A 27306-nucleotide genomic window follows, 5' to 3' on the forward strand; every position below is an offset into this window, starting at 1 on the left:
GGTGGGGCATGAGGCGCCTGGGCCAACTGGAATCGGCCCAGTAGCCTTAGGCCCCTCCTGTGGGCAGGGCCTTAGGCACATGAGCCAAACCCAGCACATGGGCGTTCTACGTACAGCCTGGCACATGGGCCTGGAATCCCTCCTGCCCGGATCTTAGTGGGGGTGAGAGATAGGGTGGTCACCTGGGCTGGATGGGTTGGGCTCCTTCCTGCCCGATCTTGTGGGGGGGGGGATCGCATGGCCAGGAGGGCTTGGGCTCCCTCTTGTCCCGATCATAATAGGCGGGGAGAGGGGTTGCGGATCGCCAGGACAAGAGGATTTGGGCTCCCTCTTGCCCCGATTGTAATCGGCGGAGAGGGGGGTTGCGGATCGGCAGGGCCAGGAGGGCTTGGGCTCTCTCCTGACCCGATCATTGTCGGCGGGGCCAGGAGGGCTTGGGCTCTCTCCTGGTCTGATGTTGTCGGGGGGGGGGGAGGTCGCGGGTCTCCGGGCAGGAGACCTTGGGCTTCCTCCTGCCCCGATGTGTGGGGGGTGGATTCTGTAACTGGTGTTGTTTTTGACAGACACTGGTTACAGAATCCAGCTTATAGGCGAAGGACTGGCTCCTCCTTCGCCTAAAAGCTCTAGTGTTGGGCGTTTGGGACTTAGGCTGTTTTTGGTTGATTATATGTTGTTAGTGTAGACATAGTAGTGGTATGGGCGTTTAAACAACTGAATGTAGAGGCAAGCCATTATAAAAAAAACTCCTTTTGGACTTTTTTTTGATAATGGACATTTTCCCTGCTTCTACTTTCAACGTTTAAGGCCTTATGCCAAAAGGGGACTTAGACATTTTTTTTTAATTATGCGCCTCCACGTATATAGCCCTCGATGAAGACTGCCCCAACTTTGTTGATTGGGCTGAGAACTTTTCAGCAGCCCCTCATATAAAATACTGAGTGGAGTGGAATCAGTAGATATGAATCGCTTGTTTATTCTTTCCAAAAATACAAGGACTGGAACTATGCTATGAAACTACTAAGTAGTAGATTTAAAACAAACCAGAGAAAAAGTTTCTTCACTCAACAGGTAATTAAACTCTGGAATTCGTTGCTGGAGAATGCATTGAAAGTGGTTAACTTTGTAGGGTTTTAAAAAAAAGCTTAGCTAATTTCTTAAAAGAGAAGTCCATAAGCTATTATTAAGATGGCTTGGGGAAATCCACTGCTTATTCCTAGGATAAGCAGCATAAACTCTGTTTTTCTTCTTGGGAGCTTGTCAAGTACTTGCGACCTAGGTTGGCCACTGTTAGAAACAAGATACTGGGCTTAATGGATTGTTGTAGTCGTGAAAAATCAAGCATTTCCCCATTTGATATAACATCATCTAGTGTACGTATGCCTGCCTGCATCCAGTGCTTCCAGGCTATCTTAGATTCGCCAATTTGAATCTTGGAGTTTAATCATAAGGATTGATAAGTGGATTTCTCCATTGGAATTTCTGTTAAATTGTTAATAAATTTCAAGGTTTTCCAGGTGTCAAATATAATACTATTGTCCTTAACATAAATAGGTAACTTGATACTCAACACATAAGACAGCCATAATGGAGACATAATTTGCCATTCTAAATACAACCAATCAGGGAGATGTTCCATGAGATCAGGAAGGACCTAATACATACCCTGACACAGCATATAGGCCTGATAATACCTATAAAAGTTTGTGAAATTTACCCCACCTGCCTTAATTGGTTTTTGTAAAGATACTAAAGCAATTCTCGCAGTTTTACCCAGCCAATTAATTTGTAAGAATACTATTTAATTTCTTATAAAAGGATCCCTGGAATTAAACTGGCAACATACACATTTGGTAGCAAACCACAGGCAAAATCATCATCTTGACCGTTTGGACTCTCCCCTCCCCCCTCCCACAAGACAGGTATAATGGGTTCCATTGCTCACACATTTCTGAAACCTTTAGCGATAAGGACTTTTTATTTACTTTCATTGTGTCTTCCAATGTTTTTTTAATCCAAATACCTAAATATTTTATACCCTCTTCCTTCCAAAGGAAGGGGAATGAATCAAATAATCCTTTTGGACAACACATATTTAGCGGAAGAACCTCCAATTTACTCCAATTTATTTTATACCCTGAAAATTTCCCAAATCTATCAATTAAATCTAGTAAATGTGGAATGGTAGTTTCAGGATTCCTCAAATGAAGCAAAATAAAATCTGCATACGCAGAGACTTTATATGCCAGACCTGCATAAGGAATACCCTGAATCTCCTTTGCCTGCTGAATAGTCAATAACAAGGGTTCCAAAACAATATCAAACAGTAAAGGACACCATTGTCTAACTCCCCTCTCCAGACAGAAACGTTCAGAAAAAGTATTATTAATATATGATATGGCAGAAGGGGAACTCAAGAAGGTTTGAATCATTTGTATAAATCCGGAACCAATACCAAACCAATCCATTGCTTGATACATAAAGGTCCATTCCACACAATCAAAGGCCTTCTCTGCATCCAAGGACACAGAGAAGGCCATGGTTTTTGTTAAATTTAGCATGTGAAAAGCCAATCTGGTATTATTTGAAGAATGTCTTTGAGCAACGAAACCCGTTTGGTGCATATCGATAACATAAGGGAGAGCCTTAACCAAGCGCCAAGCCAATAACTTAGCCAAAAGTTTTCCATCTACATTGATCAAAGGCCTGTAATTTGAAACCAACATGGGATCTTTATTTGGCTTTGGTAAAACAATAGTTAGAGATTCTTCCATACTACCTGAAATGCAACCGTTAGTTAGTTGAACCTGATATAAATTTAAAAGATGAGGTAATAGGGTAATTTGGAATGATTTATAAAACTCCTTTTCCTGGGCAGTGACTCCTAACGTGGAACCCTGCAACACAAATCTATAGTTTGGGTTCCTGTTTCCCACATGCATCACTTTGCACTTGTTCACATTAAACATCATCTGTCATTTTGACTCCCAGTCTCAAAAGGTCCTTTTGTACTTTTTCACAATCCTCTTGTTTATATTTGTTTGTTTTACAGACATATGTTTGCTCCCTGAAACACACCCACATCTGCTTTTTGGTGACTAAAATATTTGTTTATCACCTTCCCGCAGTCCAGTTTACTCACTATCATTTTCTTTGTCCACTGGGCACTATTGACTACCACAACCATGGTGTGTGTATGTGTCCCTTTGCTTTACCACCCTTCCCTCCAATAAATTATTGAGTTAATATTTACTGGTACTTTTTTCGTACCTGGTCAAATATCATTGAAAGGGGTATTCAGTAGCAATAACCAGATAATGGCATGGAATATTTTTTTCTGCTCAGTATTAGGGGTGTTGTGTTTAGTATCCTATCCTTTTCAAACTTTAAAGGCTTGTAACAATGTTTTCCTGACTGATTTATTTCTTCTCTAATCCACATATGGAGTTCCCTGAAAGTAGACTTCATTAGTTCTATGTTTTACTACTTGTTTATAATATGAAAAAAAAATTCTGTAAGAGTAAGACTAATCTAAGACAGCCCTAGTACAAAAATAGATAACAAATTATCTTAGCTGTTTCTTGCAATTTACTTTTTTTCTTTCTTTCTTTTTCTTTTCAGATTGTTCGATGTATGCACAGTGTCACGAACGGATAGAGAGACAAAACTGACTCTTGTATTTGAACATGTCGACCAAGACTTGGCCACTTATTTGAACAAAGTTCCAGAGCCAGGTGTTCCCAGTGAAACTATAAAGGTATAAAGCAACATTTCTAAGTTACATAATTTGCATTTCATCATGAATATATTAGCCCCTCACTGAGCAAACAAAACCATTGGGGCAGATCTTCCTTAAAGTTAAGGGAAAATTTTAGATTTGTGGTTTCTTTCACTTTTTGATCAGGCGTTTAGGGCAGTGGTTAATTATTGAACTTGTTGGAGCAAGAAGAAAATAACCTGGACAAACTTTTGGACAGAAAGCCTGAAATAAAATTATTATTTCCCCAGTTCTTGCCTATGGCACTTAGGATAGAATTTGATATACCACCTTTCTATGGTTACAATCAAAGAAAATAAGAAAAGACACAAACACTGGCAAATTAGATGCAAAGCATTGATAAAGAAAGCTAAGAAAGAATATGAAGAGAAACTTGCCAAAGAGGCAAAACCTCATAACAATTTTTTTAGGTACATTAGAAGCAGAAAACACGTGAGGGAATCCGTGGGACCATTGGATGATCAAGGAACAAAAGGGGCACTCAGGAAGGATAAGGCCATAGCGCAGGGGTGCCCAATATGTCGATCATGATTGACCGGTAGATCGGGAAGGCAACGCAAATCGATCATGGAGCCCATCCTGGTTCCATGATAGACTCGTGTTGCCATCCCAATCTACCAGGCCGATCAGCCTTCCTTTCCCCGACGTCCCCCACCACTGCCCTAAGCTCTCCATGCAGAAGCATCGGACCAACCAGCATTCCTCTCCCCGACGTCAATTCTGACGTCGGAGAGGAAGTTCTGGGCCAGCCAATCGCTGCCTGGCTAGCCTGGAACTTCCTCTCCAACATCAGAATTAAAATCGGGGAGCGGGATGCTGGTCAGTGCGACGCTTCTGCAGGGAGAGCTTGGGGCGGCAGTGGCTTGAGGGCCTGTTCCTTGATGGTGGCGGCGGCAAACCTAGTGGCTTGGGGGAGGGCAGGGAGAAAGAAAGAAAAAGTTGGGGGAGAGAATGAGGTCTGGAGGAGAGGAAGCATACAGGAGGCTGAAAGAAGGGAAGAAATATTGGATGCACAGTCAGAAGAAGAAAGTACAACCAGAGACTCATGAAATCATCAAACAACAAAGGTAGGAAAAATGATTTTATTTTCAATTTAGTGATCAAAATGTGTCCGTTTTGAGAATTTATATCTGCTGTCTATATTTTGCACTATGGCTCCCTTTTACTAAACCACAATAGCAGTTTTTAGCGCAGGGAGCCGAGCATAGAGAGCAGCGCAGGGCATTCAGCGCAGCTCCCTGTGCTAAAAACTGCTATCGTGATTTAGTAAAAAGGGAGGGAGTATATTTGTCTATTTTTGTATGGTTGTTATTGAGGTGACATTGCATAGAGTCATCTGCCTTGACCTCTTTGAAAAAAAACCGGAATATGAATGATAATTAACATTTTCTCTGCCTTTCAGTGTGCTTTGTGGGGTTTTAAAAAAAATTTTTATTGTTGGTAGATCATTTTGACTTGGTCAATTTAAAAGTAGCTCGCAAGCCCAAAAAAGTGTGGGCATCTCTGCCATAGAGGAAAGACTGGGCAAATTTTGCCATTTAGATAAGTGTTTCTGTTTCTCTTTACCTCAGATAGTTTTTAGCTAATTAATTTATAGATGAATAAATAAAAACTTAAATTAAAGTTGTTTAAGGGTGGGAAGGAGGTTTGACATAGATGATTATTTGGCATTTACCATTCAGGATGAGGACCTAAAATGACATATATGTTATAAGAGGTTTGGGGGGGATCACTTGATGCAGTGAGGAGAGCAGACGCGCGTTCTGTAGCTCCTGGGCCCTCTCACGCACATTCATTGACTACTTATCTTTTCTTGGCGATTTGGAGCTCAGAGGTTCCCCCTTTGCCTTGGTCAGTGTATGGACCAATTTTTGTCCAAATCGGGGGGCAGTCGGTCCAGCAGAACAGCAGCTAAATCTAAGGAAAAAGTGCAGCTGGTGAAAGACAAGATGGCGGAGGCAGGACCATCTCATGTGGAGGAGTTTACCGCTAATCAGCTGCGGCAGCTAACCTCGGCTGTCACATCTGCCCTAGCCCCGCAGATGGACAAATTATAGAGCCAAATTCTACATTTGGAGACTTTGGGGGGGACACAGTCACACGTACCACTGAACCTGAGATTCAAGTCTTCAACGGAAGATTCGATGCAGGCCCTGAGCGATCAACTTACCCAGCTGGAGCGGCGCCTTGTTGCCAGTGAGGAATGAGTAGAAGATCTTGAAAACCGATCCAGAAGGGATAGATGTCAAACGAAAAAAACTTTATGACAACCTAATAGCTTCCAAAACATCTAAACTGGACAGACAAATCACTACTCTGTTATCTTCGACTCGAGGCCTGAAAAGTGCAGGTTCAGGGTGCTGCCGCCACTCAGCAGCAAGGAGACGCAAAGGCAGGCGAGGAAGAATAGCGGCAACCCCTCTTACCTGCTTACAGCACCTCAGCCGGACAGGGGGAGCAGGAAGAGGTGCTTCTAGACAGGAGGGGAGGTAAAAGGAAGGGAGAAGCCCTACTGCTGAACAGGGGGAGCAGGGAAGAGGTGCTGCTGGATAAGGCGGGAGGTAACAGGAAGGGAGACCTTCTGCTGGACAGAGGGAGCAGGGAAGAGGTGCTGCTGGATAGGGGGAGGTAAAAGGATGAGAGAAGGGCTTCTGCTGAACAGGGAGAGCAGTGAAGGGGTGCTGTTGGACACAGGGGAGACATAAAATGAAGGGAGAAGGGCTGCTGCTGGACAGGGGGAGCAGGGAAGGGGTGCTGCTGGACACAGGGGAGGTAAAAGGAAGGGAGAAGGGCTACTGCTGGACAGGGGGAGCAGGCAAGGGGTGGTGGTGGACAGCTGAGGAAAGAGAGACAGAAAGAAAGACAGACAGACAACGGCCAAGGAGAGAGAGAGAAAGAAAGAAAGACACACAAATATATTCTAGCACCCGTTAATGTAACGGGCTTAAAGATTAATATTTTATAAAGATATGGGGAGGGCGAATTTCAATATGACATCTAAATCTGAGTTTGGATGTTTAGACACAGCCGTCCAAATTCAGTGGTAATAATCAAACAAAGGTCCAGTATACAAAATATGTATTGAAAAATGGTTGAGTAAAACATCTAAAAAACGTCGCACCACTGTTCATCACAAAACATCTCCACACATTTGAAAATCCCCTATGCAAAAATGTCCTCTTTGTAATCTACTACAGAGAACATCATCAGTGATGTCAAGACATCCTTGTGGCATTATTCACGTGTATATATAGCACTGCAAGTGGAAAATGTTTCTTTGTGGGAGTGAGGAGAAGAGAAGTAGTGAGGAGGCAGCACAAACAGAGAGAGTGAGAGGCATGTCTGTATGTGTGCTTGCACCATGTTCCTAACTACACACCTGAGGAGTTGATGCACCTGTGCCTCATCAGTAGAAGGCACATCTTCAAGTTGCACCACCACCTGCCTCCTCTGAGTGTGTTCATCTGAGCATGGAGGTCCATCAGGAGTGCCCCGTACCGGTGAGTGTCACAATCTAACTCCACAGGAGTGCTCCAATATTTACTGCACAAAGCATTATCCACAGTAGAAAGCATGAGCAGCTTACTGGATTACCCTACCCTTGCCCAGCAAAAATGGTGGTCCCTATATATGTAACATCCCATTCCCCCCCACCCCCACCCCAGGACCACAACTACAGAGCCCCCATCAGTCACCTGCTTTTCAGCAATAACCGGCAGCCACACCTAAACCCAACAATACAAAAGCACCACACAAACCAACAGACCACCCCAGACCCTATGCTGACCCCAATAGCAGCATGTCCCTGGAGCCAAAGTGTCATACCACCTCATAACCTACCAGGATTGTGTTTGCTTTTCCCCCATGCCTTTGTCACAATCCTCTGTCACAGATCCCCTTGCCATCTGTCACAGATCCTGTGAGGAGCTTTGCATCCAATATTCCAAAAAGAATTATACATGTGAAAGCAACAAGGCCCATCACCTGACCCCTATTCTCCTGCTTCTTGTGTCTTGCAGGCACTTTGGGATCCACCGGGACCTTGAGTCACTCAGGCGCCTGTACAGACGTGTGTGGAGGGACTCGCTCTCTCCAAGATTCTCAGATTCAGAATCTCGGAGAGAGCGAGACCAGAAGGCTTTGAGCATGCGCAAATGCTCAAAGCCCAGACCAGCCCAGAACAGGGAAGAGGGAGGATCTCCCTCGCACCGCCCAGCCCAGCCCAGCCCAGCCCAGGCGAGGGAGGATCTTCAGGCACTGGCACTGGCACGTCCTGTGCATTGGTGCTGGTGCCGGTGCCCAATCGGGTAAGCAATGTCTTTGCGGTGCTGGGGGGGATGTAGGATCACGGGGGAGGGGGGTGACGCGAGCGGGGGGAGGATGCCGGTTCGCAGGCCAGAAGAGGGAGTAAGCGGGGGTGGCAGGAGGTTATAGCAGCATGCGCGGTATATGCATGTGCGTGCTATATAGATTTTTTTTACAGCAATGCTTTGTTCCTGCGCGCTATACGCGTATGCGTGTTATACACGTATGCGCGTTATATGCATGAAAATGCGGTAGATACTGCTTTCAATAGCAGGGAACAAGTATATACAATAGATAACAATTTTTTACCATACCAACATTCATTGATAAATGGTTACAGTTAATAGCCTATGCTGTTCTCATATTATATCATTGGACATTTCAGCATCATTTGAAATTGAAAGTGTTTATTATATATTGTTGTTTTTTTTAATGATATCTGAGTTATCTCTGGCTACAATTATTATATACACGTACAATCATGTACAAATATCTCCATTATTAATAAATTATGCTATCATTAAATTCTCTCTAGTATAGAAACTGTGTTGAAAAGAGGGATTTCTGATTGGGGGGGGTTGCATGGCAAAAATAACAGGGCAGCATTGATACATGGGGGAAGCAGGCAGGGAGGAATCATAGACATATCTGTTATTCCACCACAGCAACACATCAGCCATGGGCAGATAGGTGTGCTCGCCAAGTGCAGGGACTGGAAACTACAATATATTCAGGGGGAATAGAAAGGGCTGCTGCCAGGATGCCCCTACAAAATGGGGAGAGAGTGCATAGCAAAATGTGAGTAACTCAGACCAGGAACATCATGGAGGACCAGGAAATCTGTGTGCGTAGCAGCCCCCCCCCCTCCCCTGTTATGTTTGGAGGGTCCTGGGATTGGAAGGAGTGCCTCTGCTCTGCCTCTACATTAAAAAGGAAGGGGGGTCCTAGACACCCATGGGGGGGTCAGTTAGTACAGAAGAGTCCTGGAACACACTAAGGGGAAGGGGAGTACATGGACGGGGAAGGGAGTTCCATATTAATGCTGCCTGATAGAATAGTGTACTCCTATGTATTATATGAAATCTAACAGCATTAATAGAAGTAAAGCCTAATGTATATTTTTGCTTCCCTGTTTGCTGAAATACACCCTGGGGCTACTTCATAGATATCAGTGATTGAACAAAGTTTAAATTTTACTAAATCACCTGGGCCGTGGGGATGCCCTTAAAAACTTCAAAACCACAGAGAGAGAATTTGGGCTGACTCACCCAAGATTGCAGCACAGGTGGAAGCATTGGCGGTTCCCCTTACTGGGGATTTTCCAGGATGATATCAGCCACTTTGGAAGATAAACTGAACAAGCTGCATTCCCCCATCGATGAGATCCAGGAGCAGTTTGATAGTCAAGCCTGCAGGCTAGATGAGAAAGAGACCAGAATCTTGATCCAGGATTATCAAACCACTTCGCATGGAAGAACAGCTGTCACAGCTTAGGGCTGAAAACTGACAACTTTGGAACAAGTGCATGGCAGAAAAACATTTGTATTATTGGCCTCCCAGAAACACTGAGTGATAAAGAGCTGCTCTATATATTTGAACAATGGCTCCCAGAGGTCTCGGGGGACAAAATACAAACTCAAGTGAACAGCCAAGTCTTCAATAGTTATTGAAAAACAGAAAAATCAGTCAGTTCAGAAATAAAAGAAGGCAGTGTTCCACAAGGAAGGACCAGCACTAATTAGTGACACACACAACTGCCCTTACTCACTATTTTAGAAGTTGTGCACACAATTTCTATCCCATACAACTACTAGGAGACATAGACATGGGAGAGGCATAGACAGATCAGGGGCATGCTTAGGATTTACACATGCAGGTTATAGAATACTAGGGGGTTAGACATCAGTTAGGCACAAGCACTTACACCAGCCTTTGACATGGTGTAAGTGCTTACACTTAAAGACCAGAATGATACACCTATTGCACTAGAAAAAGAGATTAGGTTCTTCCCTTGCTAATATCTTTTCTAGTAGATAGTGGTGTCATTTTGGACCCCAACCCTGTTATTTACTTCCTTCTTTTTCTCTGTTTTGGTTTTTTTTTTTTTTTTAATGAGGACTCCTTTCACTAAACTATATAACACAGGAAATGAAGCTTACAGCAAAACACTTTGCCTGTCAGCGCATGCTAATTATGCATTTTTATGTTAATTTTTGGAGAGAGGACATGTCATGGGTAAGAAATGCTACTAATAATTGGCTAATGCTAGAATGAGCCTGTCTCTGTTACGTATGATATTTGAGACTACAGACCTCAAGTGCTAGCAGTTGATTGCCATTAGAACTAGTCTTAGCAAGTAACCTGTATGCGGGCTATCATTGGTCCAAATTGTCTCTCTTTTTTATTTTTTTATTTTTATCATTTATGTGAACTCTTACTCTTTGAATAAATCACCTCTATGGGTGCATTTAAAAATAACTTATACAGTTTCTTTAGTTCTTCATTTTTACTCCTACTGGAGACCCATAATACGAGGCACCGGGGCACGGTCCGCAGTTGCAGGCAAGGCCCAGCGTGGAAGACCCGTTTCAGAATTTCGAGTTCACACCTGGCAACGTCTACTACGAACTGGCAAGACTCAAGGTGAACAAAGCCATGGGACCGGACAATCTACACCCCAGGGTGCTCAATGAGCTGCGTGATATGCTGGCAGAACCGCTATCAGGACTCTTCAATCTCTCCCTAAGTTCGGGGAGAGTCCCCATAGACTGGAAAACAGCTAACGTCGTTCCACTGCACAAAAAGGGTTGCAGGGCAGAGGCTGCAAACTACAGACCGGTGAGTCTCACATCAATAGTATGCAAACTCATGGAAACACTAATCAAACGTAAATTAGACGCAATCATGGATGAGGAGAATCTATGGGATCCCAGTCAACACGGATTCACCAAGGGTAGGTCCTGCCAATCCAATCTCATCAGCTTCTTTGACTGGGTAACAAAACAGCTAGACTTGGGAGAATCGTATACCTAGATTTCAGCAAAGCTTTCGATAGTGTCCCGCATCGCAGGCTGTTGAGCAAGATGAAATCAATGGGGCTGGGAGAAACACTAACTACATGGGTCAATGACTGTCTGAGTGGCAGACTTCAGAGGGTGGTAGTTAACGGTACCCTCTCTAAAACATCGGAGGTGACCAGTGGAGTACCGCAGGGCCCGCTCCTTTTCAACATTGTATTGTTTTTAAACAATACAATCTTAAACAATATGCAATATAAAGTAATTAATCTCTCTTTCTTAGACCACTATATGAGACAAGAACTTAAGAGATAAGGAGATCTCAAACTATACTTAATTTCAAAGAAAATGGCTTAATGTGACTTTTTCCGGTACAATCCTAAATACAGCTGTACATATGAATTAACTTTTTCTCATCCAGAAGTTGCTCAGGCACAAAATAAACATATTTAGTTCCTTGATATTTGACCAAACATTTACAAAGGTAACTAAGTAAAAAGGTAGCACTTATTTTGATTGTTTCCTCCCTCATAGTACGTCTATTATATTCTAAGGACGCGTTAGCGTTTAGTGCCTTAGTAAAAGAGGGAGTAAGTTGTTTGCTGATGCTTATTTTTAGAATTACTTCTGTACAAGTTATTTTTATTTCTTCGGAACGTAGTTGTTGGTTTTTTTATAATGAGGTAGGATATTTGAGGTCATATTTTATTTGTTAAGATGGATGGAGCTATTTCTCCGGGATGATGTAAATGATTCATTAGTTGTAAAACTTATGCATAATTATGTATGTTTGTTGTTTGGAAACCGCTGAGATCCCAGATGGTATATAATTTTTATTTTTTTAAATAATCCGCCTTGCTTAAAGGCAGACTATAAATAATTCATAGGGGACCTAACTCAGGGGCTTCAAGGTAAGATAATGTTATTCGCTGACGCCGCCAAACTATGCAATATAGTGAGAGACGGCAATTCACCCGATAGTATGACACAGGACCTACATTTTTTGGAGCTTTGATCCTCAACCTGGCAGCTGGGCTTCAACGCTAAGAAATGCAAGATCATGCACCTCGGCAGCAGAAATCCGTGCAGAACTTATACCTTGAATGGTGAGACCTTAGCTAGAACTTCAACAGAACAAGACTTGGGAGTGATCATCAGCGCAGACATGAAAACTGCTGATCATGTGGAGAAGGCTTCATCTAAGGCAAGACAGTTGTTAGGTTGCATCCACAGGAGTTTCGTCAGACGGAAGCCTGAAGTCATAATGCCATTATACAGAACCATGGTGAGACCTCATTTGGAATATTGTGCGCAATTCTGGAGGCCACACTACCGAAGAGATGTGCTGAGAGTAGAGTCGGTGCAACGGATGGCCACCAGGATGGTCTCGGGTCTCGGGGCTCAAGGATCTATCGTACGAGGAAAGGCTGAAAAATTTGCGGCTGTACTCACTCGAGGAATGTAGGGAGAGAGGAGATATGATCGAGACGTGTAAGTATATTACCGGCCGTATCGAGATGGAAGAAGAGATTCTCTTTCTCAAAGGACCCTCAGCCACAAGAGGGCATCTGCTCAAACTCATGGACGGGAAATTTCATGGCGACACCAGGAAATATTTCTTCACCGAGAGAGTGGTTGATCCTTGGAACGAGCTCCCGGTGCAGGTGATCGAGGCAAACAGCGTGCAAGAATTTAAGAGCAAATGGAATGCCCATGTGGGATCCCTTAGAGCAGGGGTGTCCAATGTCGGTCCTCGAGGGCCGCAGTCCAGTCGGATTTTCAGGATTTCCCCAATGAATATACATGAGGTCTATTTGCATGCACTGCTTTCATTGTATGCTAATAGATCTCATGCATATTCATTGGGGAAATCCTGAAAACCCGACTGGATTGCGGCCCTCGAGGACTGACATTGGACACCCCTGCCTTAGAGGGTTAAGCCAAGGGAACCTGTCACCAGGAATGGGATCCCTAGGATAGTAGACTTGGGGGTGGGTCATTAGAGTGGGCAGACCTGATAGGCTATGGCCCTTATCTGCCGTCATCTTCTATGTTTCTATGTTCTAAATAATACTTAGCTCGGGTGTTGTTTTCTACCCGGCCGCCAGAATGTGATGCGATGGAAGATCTCTATTTCGCTCTATAATTTTTTAAAGAGCTTCTTCAGGAAATGGATATTATGCGGTTTCAAATACTTTAGTGCTACCAAGGCATATGCTCTTTAAATAATTATAGAGCGAAACGGAGATCTTCCGTCGCATCACATTCTGGCAGCCAGGTAGAAGGTGTGATAGGACAGAGTACGGTATTGGGGTTCAAGAAGAGATTAGATAATTTCCTGAAGGAAAAGGAGATAGAAGGGTATAGATAGAGGATTACTATACAGGTCCTGGACCTGATGGGCCGCCACGTGAGTGGACTGCTGGGCATGATGGACCTCTGGTGACCCAGCAGAGGCACTGCTTATGTTCGTATGTTCTTAACACCCGAACTAAGTCAATCAGAATCGCGTTCAGCAACACCTAACTTAAAAATTAGGTGCCTCTAATATAGGCCAGGGTTTTAAAGGTCTACTGCAGTATAGGCACATAAGTCCTTTAGAGAATTATGCCTAGCGGCGCCTAAGTCTTTTTTCACCACTAAACATGTCTACTTGGTATTAGGCGCCACTAGGTGCCATGTGATAGGCACATATTTTTTTTGTAGAATTGCACCTAAGAAGATAGGCACCTATCTCCCAATTAATTATTTTTTTTTAAATTATGAACTTGTTAAAGCTCTTAATTGAAGCCAATGTCCTAATTTATTTAGGTGCCTATCTTTAGGTGACTTTTATAGAATTTCCCTCTTGGTGCTGTTATGTATTATAACTGATGTCAAGAGCTCTGGTCTGAAATAAATGCTTCCCCTCTTCCCCCAGGGTCCAGGGTTCCTGTTGTCACAGCTTTGTCTGGATCTCTTGCTGGTTCTGAGGTCTTAAACAGCAAACCATAAATATCTCTGTTTTTATAATTTGTTATGACTTCTTCCAGTGCTGATTTAAGTCTTGCATTACACAGAGGCAACAAAAATTATTCTTATCAGTGTAAGTATAACTAATAAAATTACCATAAGTTTGAATATATATGCTTGTCTATTTATACTCATATGTGAATTTTAAAAATTCTCAATATACTCCTCAATAGAAACAACATTTTTATCCCATTTCACTAAAGCCTTTATTCAAAAATGACTAAAGTCTACCAAGGTCTTATTTGGACTTTTTCTCTTCTGTGCATATGGAAAATAACTTTATTGTACAGTAAAACCTTGGATTGCAAGTAACTTGATGTGTGAGTGTTTTTTGCCAGATGAGCAAAATGTTTTATTAAATTTTAACTTGATAAATGAGCAGGTTCTTACAATACGAGTACTTACAGTATACAGTGCATGTGTCATATCATCACAATTGAGCCGATGGTTCTTCTATCTCTGAGATTGCGGAAGTGTAGTGACTGTTCTAAACGAGCGAGGTCTTGCAATACAAGTACATACAGTATACAAGCGTCACCTCATCACAAGTGAGCCAATGGTCCTTTAGTTTTTGATATACGAGTGTTTTGGATTACAAGCATGTTTCTGGATCGAATTATGCTCACAAAGCAAGGTTTTACTGTATTTTAAGACAGTTATTTTGGAAATCAAGTCAATGATTAGAAGACTTTTTGTAAGTTTATATTATGCAGCTCAGTGCTGCATAGAAACAACTTATAAAATCTGCTGTGCAAAGTGGACCCTCAGCAGCTACAAGCTAGGGAGGCTTGGTTGACCATCAGACTAAATAGCTACCTTTGGCCCTTGCTTGAAGCATCCTGTACAGGCTACAGTGTTTGTTTTCCTTCAGCACTGCCCTATTAGTATTGAATGAAAAAGGAAAGTTACACAAGAACCTCAAGCCAGGACTTGCTTACAGTCATTAATGACTATCAGCCAAACTCCTACTCCTCAGAAAGCATTTAGCTGCCAAGTGTAATCTCTTTCTAAAAAGCATTTCTCAGCAGCTGCACAGTAATAACTTATAAAGTAACTTACAACTATATGATTAGTTGAAAGGGACATTTCAGTATAAATTAGAACCTGAATTTGAAGGTTTAAAATAAGCACTGATTGTTTCCCAAATTTAATACACAATAAAAGTTGAAAAAAAAGTTGTTATAATATGAAACTATACCTAAGAGGTAGCTTATTTGCTGAAATAAAGGCCATTCTCTAATTCTGTGATTTGTTATCCTTTCGAATTGCCTTCCTATTTCCCTGTTCTAACAACTTTGTATTTTAGGAAAGATATTGGTGGGTTGTCTTTATTTTTATACAGAAATGTTGACAATAATATGCTCTCACATGGGTTTTCTTTTAATGAACCTCTTTATTCAGTTCTCAAATATTTATCACAAAAGCAAAACAAATGAAAAAATGAATGAAGAAAACACATAATAAATACAACCAGAACAAAATGCATATAATTATTGTAGTATGTTAGTGAAATACAGTATATACATTGCCTAGAGTCGGTTACACATTTTAGTATACCAACTAAGATCCATAAATTTGGAAATTTGGCAAATTAATCATATCTGGTACTGGCACAATTGCAGAGGAAAAATCTGGACTGATAAAGGGCAAATCCATAACAGAGTGCCCACATTTATGCTACATGGATATGTAATTGTACAGACTGCTAGCTGTTAGATAAGATTTGCCTGTTTGCAGATGATACCAAAATATGCAATAGAATAGACACACCTGATGTACTCCTGGCAGAATTCTATGTGACTGTGCAATGCAGAATTTGTGCAGAATTCCCCCTTTCCTGTGTAGAATCTTGGATGGCAGTAGCATACCAAGTGGAGGCGGGGGACCTGCAGCGTGGAATGGACTCCCAGTATATATTTGGCAACAGAAAGATCTGTTTAAATTTAAGAAATTGTTAAAGCATCATCTATTTTGCAAAATGAAGTATGATGGTTGATACTTTTTATACAAACTAGTAATTTTGATGTTTTTTTATTTGTTTATCTTCTCTTTGGTTTTGTTCTTATAAATTATGTATGTATTGATCATTACTTTAGGAAACTGCTAAAAACTAAGGGGTCCTTTTCCTAAGGCGCGGTAGCCATTTTAGCGCAAGCTAAATGGTAACATGTCCATTATATTCTTTTATTTATTTATTTATAAATTTCTTAATACAATTACAAGAATCTTCATGTTACAGTAACACAGAGAAGCAACACAAAAGAAAAATAATATATTGCATAGTAATAAATGAAATCAATCAGGAATAGAGTTTTTAAACAATACAATCTTAAACAATATGCAATATAAAGTAATTAATCTCTCTTTCTTAGACCACTATATGAGACAAGAACTTAAGAGATAAGGAGATCTCAAACTATACTTAATTTCAAAGAAAATGGCTTAACGTGACTTTTTCCGGTACAATCCTAAATACCGCTGTACATATGAATTAACTTTTTCTCATTCAGAAGTTGCTCAGGCACAAAATAAACATATTTAGTTCCTTGATATTTGACCAAACATTTACAAAGGTAACTAAGTAAAAAGGTAGCACTTATTTTGATTGTTTCCTCCCTCATAGTACGTCTATTATATTCTAAGGACGCGTTAGCGTTTAGTGCCTTAGTAAAAGAGGGAGTAAGTTGTTTGCTGATGCTTATTTTTAGAATTACTTCTGTACAAGTTATTTTTATTTCTTCGAAACGTAGTTGTTGGTTTTTTTATAATGAGGTAGGATATTTGAGGTCATATTTTATTTGTTAAGATGGATGGAGCTATTTCTCCGGGATGATGTAAATGATTCATTAGTTGTAAAACTTATGCATAATTATGTATGTTTGTTGTTTGGAAACCGCTGAGATCCCAGATGGTATATAATTTTTATTTTTTTAAATAATCCGCCTTGCTTAAAGGCAGACTATAAATAATAAACTATAAACTATTAACTTCTTCCAGCGGCAGCAATGTTCACAATTTGTTGCTCTTGCTGGCTTCAGGCCTTCCTCTCTGCCGAATCCCATCTACTTCCTCTTTCCGTGAAGGTAGGAAGTGGCAGAGAGGAAGGTCTGAAGCCAACAAGAGCAACAAGTTGTGAATGCTGTGCTGCAGACTGGGGAGGGGGTGACAAAGAGAGGAAGGGAGGGGAGTGGAGAGGGAGAAAATTGCTGCACCTGACTGGGGAGCGGGAGGGAGAAGGAAGACCAGGGAAGGGAGAGGAGAGGAAGGGAAGGAGGAAAGGTGGGAGGGAAAGAAGGAAAGGGAAGGGAAGTTGCTGACACAGGGAGGGGAGGGGTGAGAGGAAGGAAAGATGCTGGCACAGGGGAGGGGAGGGGGCCATGCATAGTGAGCAGAGAGGGTGAAATATACATGATTAAGGAGAGGAGGAAGAGAGAGATGGTATATGGAGAGGGAGAGAGAGGTTGGTCCCAGGGAAACAAGGCTGGGGGAGAGAGATGGTGGACAGTAGGAAAAAATCAGAAATGTTGGATATGGCTGAGGAAGGAAGAGAATGCTGCAAGGGAATGGGTTGCAAGGGAGGGTGAGAGAGAGGTGTTGGGAATGGGGGTGGATGAGAGGAAGAGAGAGATACACAGGAGGTTGAGGGGGAGAAGGAGGGAGATGTTGGATCTAGGAGCAGAATGGAGTGATGGAAACCTGCAATGGGAGTGAGGGAAGAGAGTGGAAGAAACACTGGACCATGGGTGAGAGTGCAGGAGGAAAGAGAGAGGGAGATGTCAGGCTACAAAGTTGGGGAAGGAAGGAAGAGGGAGCAGATGCTGGGAGAAAGGAAAACAATGATAGGGAGGAGAGGGTAGCAAGGATACAGATGAGAGGATAATTAAAACAGGGTAGAAATATGATAATGGGCGGTACATTGAAGATGAAAGGGAATGGAGGGCGGAGGAAAGAATGATATGCGAATGGGAAAGAAGATGGAAATTTGATAAGTAGCTGAGAAGTGAAAAAAAGGAGAAGGGTAAGAAAGAGGCAGGAAAGAGCTAAAAAGGAATGATCAATATGTTGGAGGCAGGTGTAGTAAGAGAATAGACAGGAGAGAGTAGGAAAGACAAATGACAGCAGCTACTTGAAGGAGAATTACCAGATGATGGATAAGCAGAAAAAAAGAAACTGGAATCAACATGATGGAAAAATAAAACATCCAGACAACAAAGTTAGAAGAAAACCATTTTATTTTAAATGGGGTTTTTTTATATTTAAAATTTTTATTAATTTTCAGTTATAAACATACATCAACACAGCTACTGACTCAAAACAATAATACACAGATCAGCCAACAGCAGTTGTCAGAAAAACAAGCAAGATAACAATAATCTGATAAACAACTCCCCAATACCCCCTCCCCCCCCAGAAGCAGAGTCAAGTCCCATAAGTCCCATCAACCCCCCTCCCCCCACCAACCCCCGCCTCTGTCAAAGAGCCCAACCGGAGAACAACTTATAACATTGAAATATCATCTAATATATCCCCCAGTTTTTTCCAAGTAAAATCCTGAGACCCACAAGGAGCACGGTGCTGAACCACAGCCCTCCATTTTACCCAAGGACAACAAGCAAGTGAGCCATTCATCATAAGTTGGAGCTAAATTACTTTTCCAATGATTCGCAATTAAGCACTTTGCAGCTGCCAATCCGAGATGAAGAAGCTTAGTTTGCCAATTATATTCCCTATGATTGTCAATGCCCAACAAACAGCCCTGAGGTTTGACTCCCACTGGCCCTCCCGTAAAAGCAGACAAGGCTTGAACCACTCTCTTCCAAAAGGAGTGGATTGCCAGACAGTCCCTCCATATGTGCAAGAAGGACCCCACCCCTATACCACACCTCCAACATTGATCAGACACTTGAGGAAACATTCTATGCAATCGCTCTGGGGTATAATATCAGCGAGTAAGTACCTTATATGCATTTTCCTGAACCAATGCACATGATGATGCTCGATATACCTCCCCACACATAGTCTCCCATTCCTTAGTGGTAAACCACTGTCCCAAATCACCTTCCCAACGTATCTTTAAAAGGGAAAGAGGTATTAGAATGACCCCTTCAATACTGATATAATACGGCAAGCGGTCGAGGGACCCTCCATAATAATAACTGCATGTTCTCTAAATACTCGTGCCCTACCAGTGAACTAGATCCCCATCTTTCAGCTTGCATAAAATGTTGGATCTGGTAATAGGCCAAATAGTCCCCCTCTGGCAACTCATATTTCCTCTGGAGCATTTCAAATGATAATATCCCTGTTGACCCTAGTAAATCCCGGAATGTGAGCAACCCTTTCCAAGCCCAGCGAAGGAAAATGGGATTATCCCGTCCCACTGGAAAAAGTGGCTCTACCTGTATTCCCCCCATAGAAGACACCATGGCCCCATTCCCCAATTTAGCCTGAACCCTTGTCCACAACTGCCCCAGATGCAGGAGAAAAGGATTGTCGATACCCTGAATCCTAGTCCTCTGTGCACCAGAAACCCAAAGCCAATATTTTAACAGCTCCAGACCCCCCCTCTCTTGCTCCAGCTGTACCCCACTTTTAAAATCTCCAATGTCCCAGTCCAATATCAATCTAATCTGGGCAGACTGGTAATACCACCATAAATTAGGCACACCTCTACCTCCCACCTATCTAGCTGCCCACATCTGTTTTTGAGACAATCAGGGAGGCCTGCGCTGCCATATAAACCTCCTCAATTCCACACTCAATCTCGCTAAGTCGACAGGAGGCACAGGTACTGGCAAAGTTTGAAACAAGAAAAGCAACCGAGGAAGTATATTCATTTTAACTATGGAAATCCTACCCCACCAGGAAACCCATAATCCATGCCATCTCTGTAAATCACGTTGAATACTCCATTATAATGGAGGATAATTCTTAGCATAAATCTGAGATAGATCTCTAGGAATATGAATACCCAAATATTTAATCCCCTTGCGACGCCAGCGAAAAGGAAAACTCCACTGGAGCCCCACCACCTTCGAGTCAGTCAATGTCAAATTCATAAGTTCTGTTTTATCCAAATTAATTTGAAAACCTGACACCCTCCCATATTCCTCAAAAATCTGTAAGAGCCTCAGAATAGTATCCGCAGGCTCTCCCACATACAATAAGATATCGTCTGCGAATAATGCTATACGATGTTTCACCCCTTTCCCCGAAATCCCTAGCAGTTCAGGATGTGTACGAATACAAATCGCTAAAGGCTCAACCGAAACAGCAAACAATAATGGGGAAGGGGGGCACCCCTGACATGTCCCTCAATATATAGGAAAAAAATCAGTGTAAGATTGATTGACTCGAAGAGAGGCTCACGGCGATTCATATAGGGCCTACACCTACCTACTAAATGAACCCCCAGACCCATACGCTCCATAACTTCCCAAAGAAAACCCAACAAAACCCAGTTGAAAGCTTTCTCAGCATCAACCGCCATCAGAACAGCCTTATTAGGGCGCATCTGTGCCTCCCACAATAGGTGTAAAATACGTCTAATATTATCACTCACTTGCCGTCTCTGAATAAATCCAGACTGGTCCAAATGAACCAAGGAAGGAAGCACTCTCCCCAATCGAAGTGCCAAAACTTTAGCTGAAATCTTAGCATCCAAATTCAATAGGGAAATTGGTCGATAGGACCCCCAGTTCAAAGAATCTCTCCCCGGTTTCAAAACAATCGCCACCCCAGCCTCTCCCATGGAAACCGGCAAAGAGTCCCCGTATGTATTCCATTAGCCACCCGTACCAACAAAGGCCCCAATTGATCAGAAAATTGTTTGTAATACCGACTAGTATATCCATCCAAACCTTGGGATTTTCCATTTTTCAACAACTTAATCACTCCTAGTACCTCAAAGAGAATAATGGATTCCTGTAAATACTCTCTATCACTGTCAGACAATACCGGAAGAGGTAATTTATCTAAAAACTGGGTTTGTTCCACCAAATCAACCTGAGCCGGAGCACCATATAACCTGGTATAAAAATGCAAAAAAGCCTGACGAATAGCCGAATCCGTTACCTGCACCCCACGTTTATCATCGCACACCCTAGCAATAGTAGCCCGGGTCTACTTAATCTGAATATATTTAACCAAATAAGAACTAGCTTTATTGCTATGTTCATAAACCTGTAATTTAAAACGAGCTCGGATCCGCTCCGTCTCCTCCACTTGAAGTTGATACAGCTCATCTCTTACTCTCTGCAATCTGGCCAAAAGCCGGGGATCGGGGCTTGATTTATGAGTCACCTCCAGTTTCAGAAATTGTTCACGCAACTGAAGATGGCATTGGGTTCTCTGGTGTTTATATCTAGCCCCCCACTTGATGAGTTCCCCCTGCACCACTACTTTCAAAGCATCCCATAGGTGGCATCTGAAACCTCCCCATTATCATTCCAAACCAGTTTTTTTCACAGCTTCCACCACCAGGGGAGCATTCAAAAGCGATTCGTTAAGCCTCCAATATCTTCTCTCCCTCCCTCCCCCCCCCCCCCCCGATCAATCAGTCCCTGACAAGTTACCCAAACTGGAGCATGATCTGATATGTGCATTGCCTCAATTTCCACTCTTTTCAGCCCACCCCCCTAATTCCGATGTATCCAGATCCCGTCCAATCTAGTATAGGTTTGTTGGGAGTGAGAGTAAAATGTATAACTCCTCTGAGAACCATGGAGCAACCGCCAGCTACCTATCAAACCCAAGGCAGACATCAGAGCTCTCAAGGCCTTGCTATGACTCCGGTTAGCCTTCCTCCCCCCTCCCGAATGATCCAGAGAAGGATCAGGGGGAACATTAAAATCTCCCCCCAGATAGACTGTGCCCTGTACAAAAGTACGTAACTTCTCCTGAAGGCCCCGATAGTAAGTACCTTGAGCTGCACTGGGCCCATAAATATTAACAATGGAAATAGGTCAACCCTGCAGGGAACCACAAACAGTGAGACATCTACCCAATTTATCTCGGTACTCCTGCTCAATCTGCAAACCTAACCCTTTTCGAACCAGTATCGCCAACCCTCCAGCCCTCTTGGTAGCACCTGCCCCTTGATGCATCCATATTAGATCAAACTGTGGTTTTTGAAGCAAACCCACATCCCTTGGTCTCAGATGTGTCTCTTGTAAGAGATAGATATCCCATTTCATACGCTGTAATTCCCGATAAACCATGCTCTTCTTGCCAGCACTATTTAGCCCATTAACATTTCAAGATCCAGTGATCACCTCTGGATCCTCAACCTGTGTTCCTCCAACCCAATTCTCCGCTGCCTACCCAAAGAACCCCTACCACCCCCCCTCCCTCCCCACCCCCTCCAAGAAGATGAACCTGAAAATTTTGAATCGGCAAGGTTAAGAAAATGAAGCCATATTGAAGAGGCTCAAACATATCAAAATTGCCTTCCCCGCCATCATTACACCCGTTCCATCCTCCCGTCACACAACTTCATCATACCCCACACTTACTGCCCAAACACCACCTAGACCCCCCTACTTTCCTTCCTCCTCATTCCCACACCAGCCAAGAAACCAACACAAACAACTTGGCCGGCAGGAACCACTCTCAAATACACCCTATACAGTCAACCCAGAAATCCCACCTCCCCCAGCAATCCTTACCCCCAACAGCCACACAACCTCACACAACAGTTAAGAGGGATACAAACAAAACAAGGTAAAGAAGCTCTCCCCCCAGGTCCACTGAGTAGACCCTAGGGAAAGACCTCATCACATACTTCTAAGTACAAAGAGACCTCAAAACAGTTCAAGTAACCAATGGAGGCTGACAGCCAGCACCCTCTAAGACATCCCTCAGGTCATCATCTGGGAAAAAAATAATTTTCTAAAAGTCTAGGTTATAATGAATCATCTCTTGCATACTTCCCCAACCACATACTCACACATTACCAAAAAAAACAAAAACAACCACTCAATAACCCACACACTTCACCCCCTCTGCCACACACACTCCTCATCCTGCTAATCTCAGGCACACAATACCCACAACAACTCCCAACAATCCCATCAGTCAAGAATCCCACAGAGCCATACTGAGTGATCCAGAACTTGCTCAGTTATGAAGTCCCAAGCAAAAGTTCCAAAAACCAATAGCAGACCAATGTCAACAGTCACCGATCAGCCAGTCTCAGTACTTGTAGACGGTAGGCAGGTCTTCTTACAGGAAACTTGAGACCCCGAACCGATACCACCAGTACCCCGGACCGGTGATCTGTCCCCGAACCACAGCCAAGGTCCTTCATCATCTTCCAAGCCTCTTCCACTTTATCCACCCTTCGGGTCTTTCCATTTATAGTGAGCAAAAGTCCAAAAGGAACAGCCATCTGTATCGATGCCCTGCTGAACAGAGCACCTGGATGATCTCCCTAAATGCTCTCCGTTTCTGTAGGGTCAGGAATGCCAAGTCCTGATACACTCCTATAGATAATCCCTGCCAGATAAAAGAGGGAGTTCGTCTCGCCGCTTGCAAGATCCGTTCCTTCAAGAGGTAATCACCAAAGCAAGCAACGATATCTTGGTTGCCCACTACTCGCGCAGGCCCCAAGCTGCGATGTGCTCTATATAAGATGATATCTGAAGCCGCCACCAGTTCTTTGTCTCCCAACAATTGACTACAATATTGCTGCACAACCTGTCTGGGTCTTTATATCGATCGGTTTCAGGGACCCCTTTAATTCTTAGATTGGAGCGACGTGATCGATTTTCAAGGTCCTCGATCTGGTTCCTCAAGTCCTCTAGCTGGGTATGTGTGGCCTCTGCTAGCGTTTTAGATTCTGTCACTGCGGCCTCCACATGACCCATCCTCTCTTCAGAGGCCGCCTGGTACGTTTCCAACTCCCCCATTTTGGCATGGAGTTCCACCATCGCTGCCTTCACATCTGCCTGTACTCCCATTTCTTCTTTAAGCTCGCGGAACAGCTGCTCTACAGTCTCCGTACACAGCCGTTCCATGTTGAGAACCAGCCGGTCTGTTGAGAACCAGCAGGTGAACCCTCAATGGCCCTCTCAGACTGCTGCCCAGTTTTGACTGATCTTGTCGGCGATCCACTGTGTTGAGAGTGGGTTTTAATGCTCACCATCCCAGGAAACTGAAACTTTTTGAGTTTTTTCCTACTCACCATGCACTCCCTCAGCTACTAGCTCTGGTGGAAGATCCAACTCTGCCCGGGAAAGTTCTGCCGATGTGATTTTCTAACAAGCCCTTGTGGAGCTCAAAGCTCAAGCAGCCATACTTCAAGCTCATAAATATAATTTGCATGTGTAAATCCCAACTTTCTAAAATTGTGTTTTCTACATTTATGTGATATGCATGTGTACATAGTACCAGAATTTAAACATGCTAATCTCAGATAGGTCTTCTAAAATAACCATCAAAATGTATAAAACCTGATTCTAAGGGGAGCAGGCAATACAAATTCTGAAACTTGAGCCTGCTTGTTATTTTCACGATATGCAGTCATCCTGGTACCTGTGAGAAAACAGCATAGAGAATTCAAAAAGAAACTGGTCGAAGACTTAGCAAATGAAAATAGAAGAACTAAGGGAAAGGAAACAGGTTTAAGAGTTGACAGTAAATGTTATTTTATTCTGTATTATTTGATTAAGTTTGATAGACGTTGAAAGCCATACATCAAAACCCTCAATCCTTGTATGCATGTAGGAGTCTAATGTCACCTTCTTGAACATCACTCACCAGTGTAATTTTTCCTGCTTGTTTTAGGAGAGCTAAGTTTATGTTTATCAGATTCTTGATGTACTGCTTTTCTGTAGTACATCCATAGCAGTTTACTCATTACATGGAATGTTGCTACTCTTTGGGTTTTGATCAAGTACTAGTGACCTGGATTGGCTACCGAGAGAACGGGCTACTGGGCTTGATGGACTATTGGTCTCACCTAGTAAGGCTATTCTTCTTATATACATATATGTACTTTCTCTGTCCCTTGTGGGTTCACAGTCTAAGCTTTCTGTATCTTGAGCAATGAAGGGTTGGTTGACTTATGCAGGAGCACAAGCAGCCACAGTGGGAATCAAAGCTGGTTCCCCCAGTTCTCAGCCCACTGTACTATTCCTCCATATGATGGATGGAGGGAAACTACATTAGCACCAGCACCATTTTTGGAGGCGGGAGTCATCTCCCTTCTCTCATTGCACCCCCCTCCCTCCCCCCAATATGCCTATGCATTCACTAAGGATCTTCTCCTGTTGTCTCTTAAATTATAGCATTGGCTTTGTATATTAGACTCATTGTATACAACAAGAAGAAAAACCAGCAGATCAAATGGACATTATGACCTGGATTCTCTAAACGGCACCATTTATTTAGACACCGGTAGGTGCCCAAGCTCAGTGAAAAATGTCACTTAAATGATGTTTTCATGAATTTTTAAGGTGCCTACCAGCGCCTAAAAAATCAGCACTAGAATTGCACCTCAGTAGGTGATTTATGGCGCCTAACGCCACTATAGGAGTGGCTAATGCTGGAAGTAGTGTTAGGCACCATAAAGTGCCTGCAGAGGCACGATTCACATCTAAAGGTAGGCGTTGGAAATATAGGCCTGGAAAACCCTGGCCTACATTTCCGGTGCATACCTTTACCAGAGGCACGATTCTCTAACTGGCACTGTGGCATGATTGACACATGGCTGCTTTTAAGGCGACAACGGCTGGTTAGAGAATCTGTGCCTATGGTCTTAGTCTGCCATAACAAGTCTGTGTTTCTTTCGCTCTGTATTTCTGTGGTGATTCTCTAATGCGTGACTTTAGAAAACAAGCATGAGTTTCTATAATGCAGCTATTGAACCTCATGAGTTCAAATAGTGGACGACCATTTCCAATAATTTTAACATGGTTCTGGGTGCGACACTTTGTTGTATGCCGCAGAGATACATTACTTAATTTTTCATTATAGTAAAATGAAAAACTGTTAGCAGGTAATAAAATTTGCACTTCATTGTGACGAAAAACAAGGACTGCTGTCCCTGGAATGTAATAAAGATCTACACTGTTTAATACATGAAATGAAAATGAAAGTGCTCTTGTCTTTTCCTTTTCCACTGCAATTCCGTAACGCAGAAATGTTCTCTTCCCCCCACCCCCCCCGGTCGTGATAAGATTATAGTGAAGCATGAGGTGTTACCCATCACAGAACTGTCTTACACTCAGCCATTGCTTACTGTTTAACAGTTCAGCCATGCTTTACACGGTCACTGTTTAATTCACAAAAAAGAAATAGTTTGGTAGTGATTCATAGCTTATATATTTGAGGAGTCATATGAAGAATGTACTGTATTTTGATACGTTGCTAGTTTTTCTCCACATTATGGAAGGCCTTTGGTTGCATATGGGTAATTGTTTAACATGAACAGTCTAGTTTAATAGCCCTGCAATGAATCATCAGAAATGCATGAATTTCCTGTTTTCATAACTAGTTAATTGCTTTGAGAATATTTATTATTTACATAGGGCTGTCAGCAAGCTAAATCACATAGGCCTCAAATCTGCAAAACTTCTGAATTGCATAAATAGCTCTCTGGAGATGCTTAGCCTGCAGCACTTTCTCTATGTACTTCAGAATACTGTCTCTCAAACCTTTTTAGCTCTGGCACACTAAACAGAGGAAATGTTTTTCGCAGCACATTATAATTTAAATTATAAAATTGCAGAACCAAGAAAAAATTAAATTGGAGAGTTATTTATTTAAAGTTCTTTAATCTATATGTTGGTAATTGTAACAACGGTGAAACTAAAGTAGACTAGAATTGCTCATTAATGCAATGGACATGCTTGTTTCTGAGTGCAAATTAACTGAAAATGCGGCTTGATAGTCGACAAGCAAGCATTAAATTTCTTCATCCACAATCTGCAGTTATTCTCTTTTTTAGATTTAATTTCTGTCTGCTGAAAATCCAAGTATGCAAAGATAAGAAGGTCCAAACAGTAACAAAGCCTTGATTGCTTCGTTGCTCAAGTTAGGATAACTACTGCATAAAAACTAAAAATAAAATTACTTGGCATTAGTTTTCAAGGACCAACCACATCAACAAATGATGCTTGTGTGAGCGGTTGTATCCTTACACACATAGACGCTCATAACATTTACAGACTCTTGCAAACACAACATAAGTGTTAT

General features: G+C 42.5%; 1 protein-coding gene across 1 annotated transcript in view; it reads left to right on the plus strand.

Moving 5' to 3' along the window:
- The window catches only part of CDK6 (cyclin dependent kinase 6), a 356418-nt gene that overhangs the window by 156501 nt on the left and 172611 nt on the right, over nt 1-27306 (plus strand). The window contains exon 3 of the mRNA XM_033931133.1: nt 3619-3754. Coding sequence (XP_033787024.1) covers nt 3619-3754 — 136 coding nt within the window. The remainder of the gene's footprint in view (nt 1-3618; nt 3755-27306) is intronic.

Source organism: Geotrypetes seraphini, chromosome 2 (assembly GCF_902459505.1).
Source record: "Geotrypetes seraphini chromosome 2, aGeoSer1.1, whole genome shotgun sequence".
Lineage (NCBI taxonomy): Eukaryota > Metazoa > Chordata > Amphibia > Gymnophiona > Dermophiidae > Geotrypetes > Geotrypetes seraphini.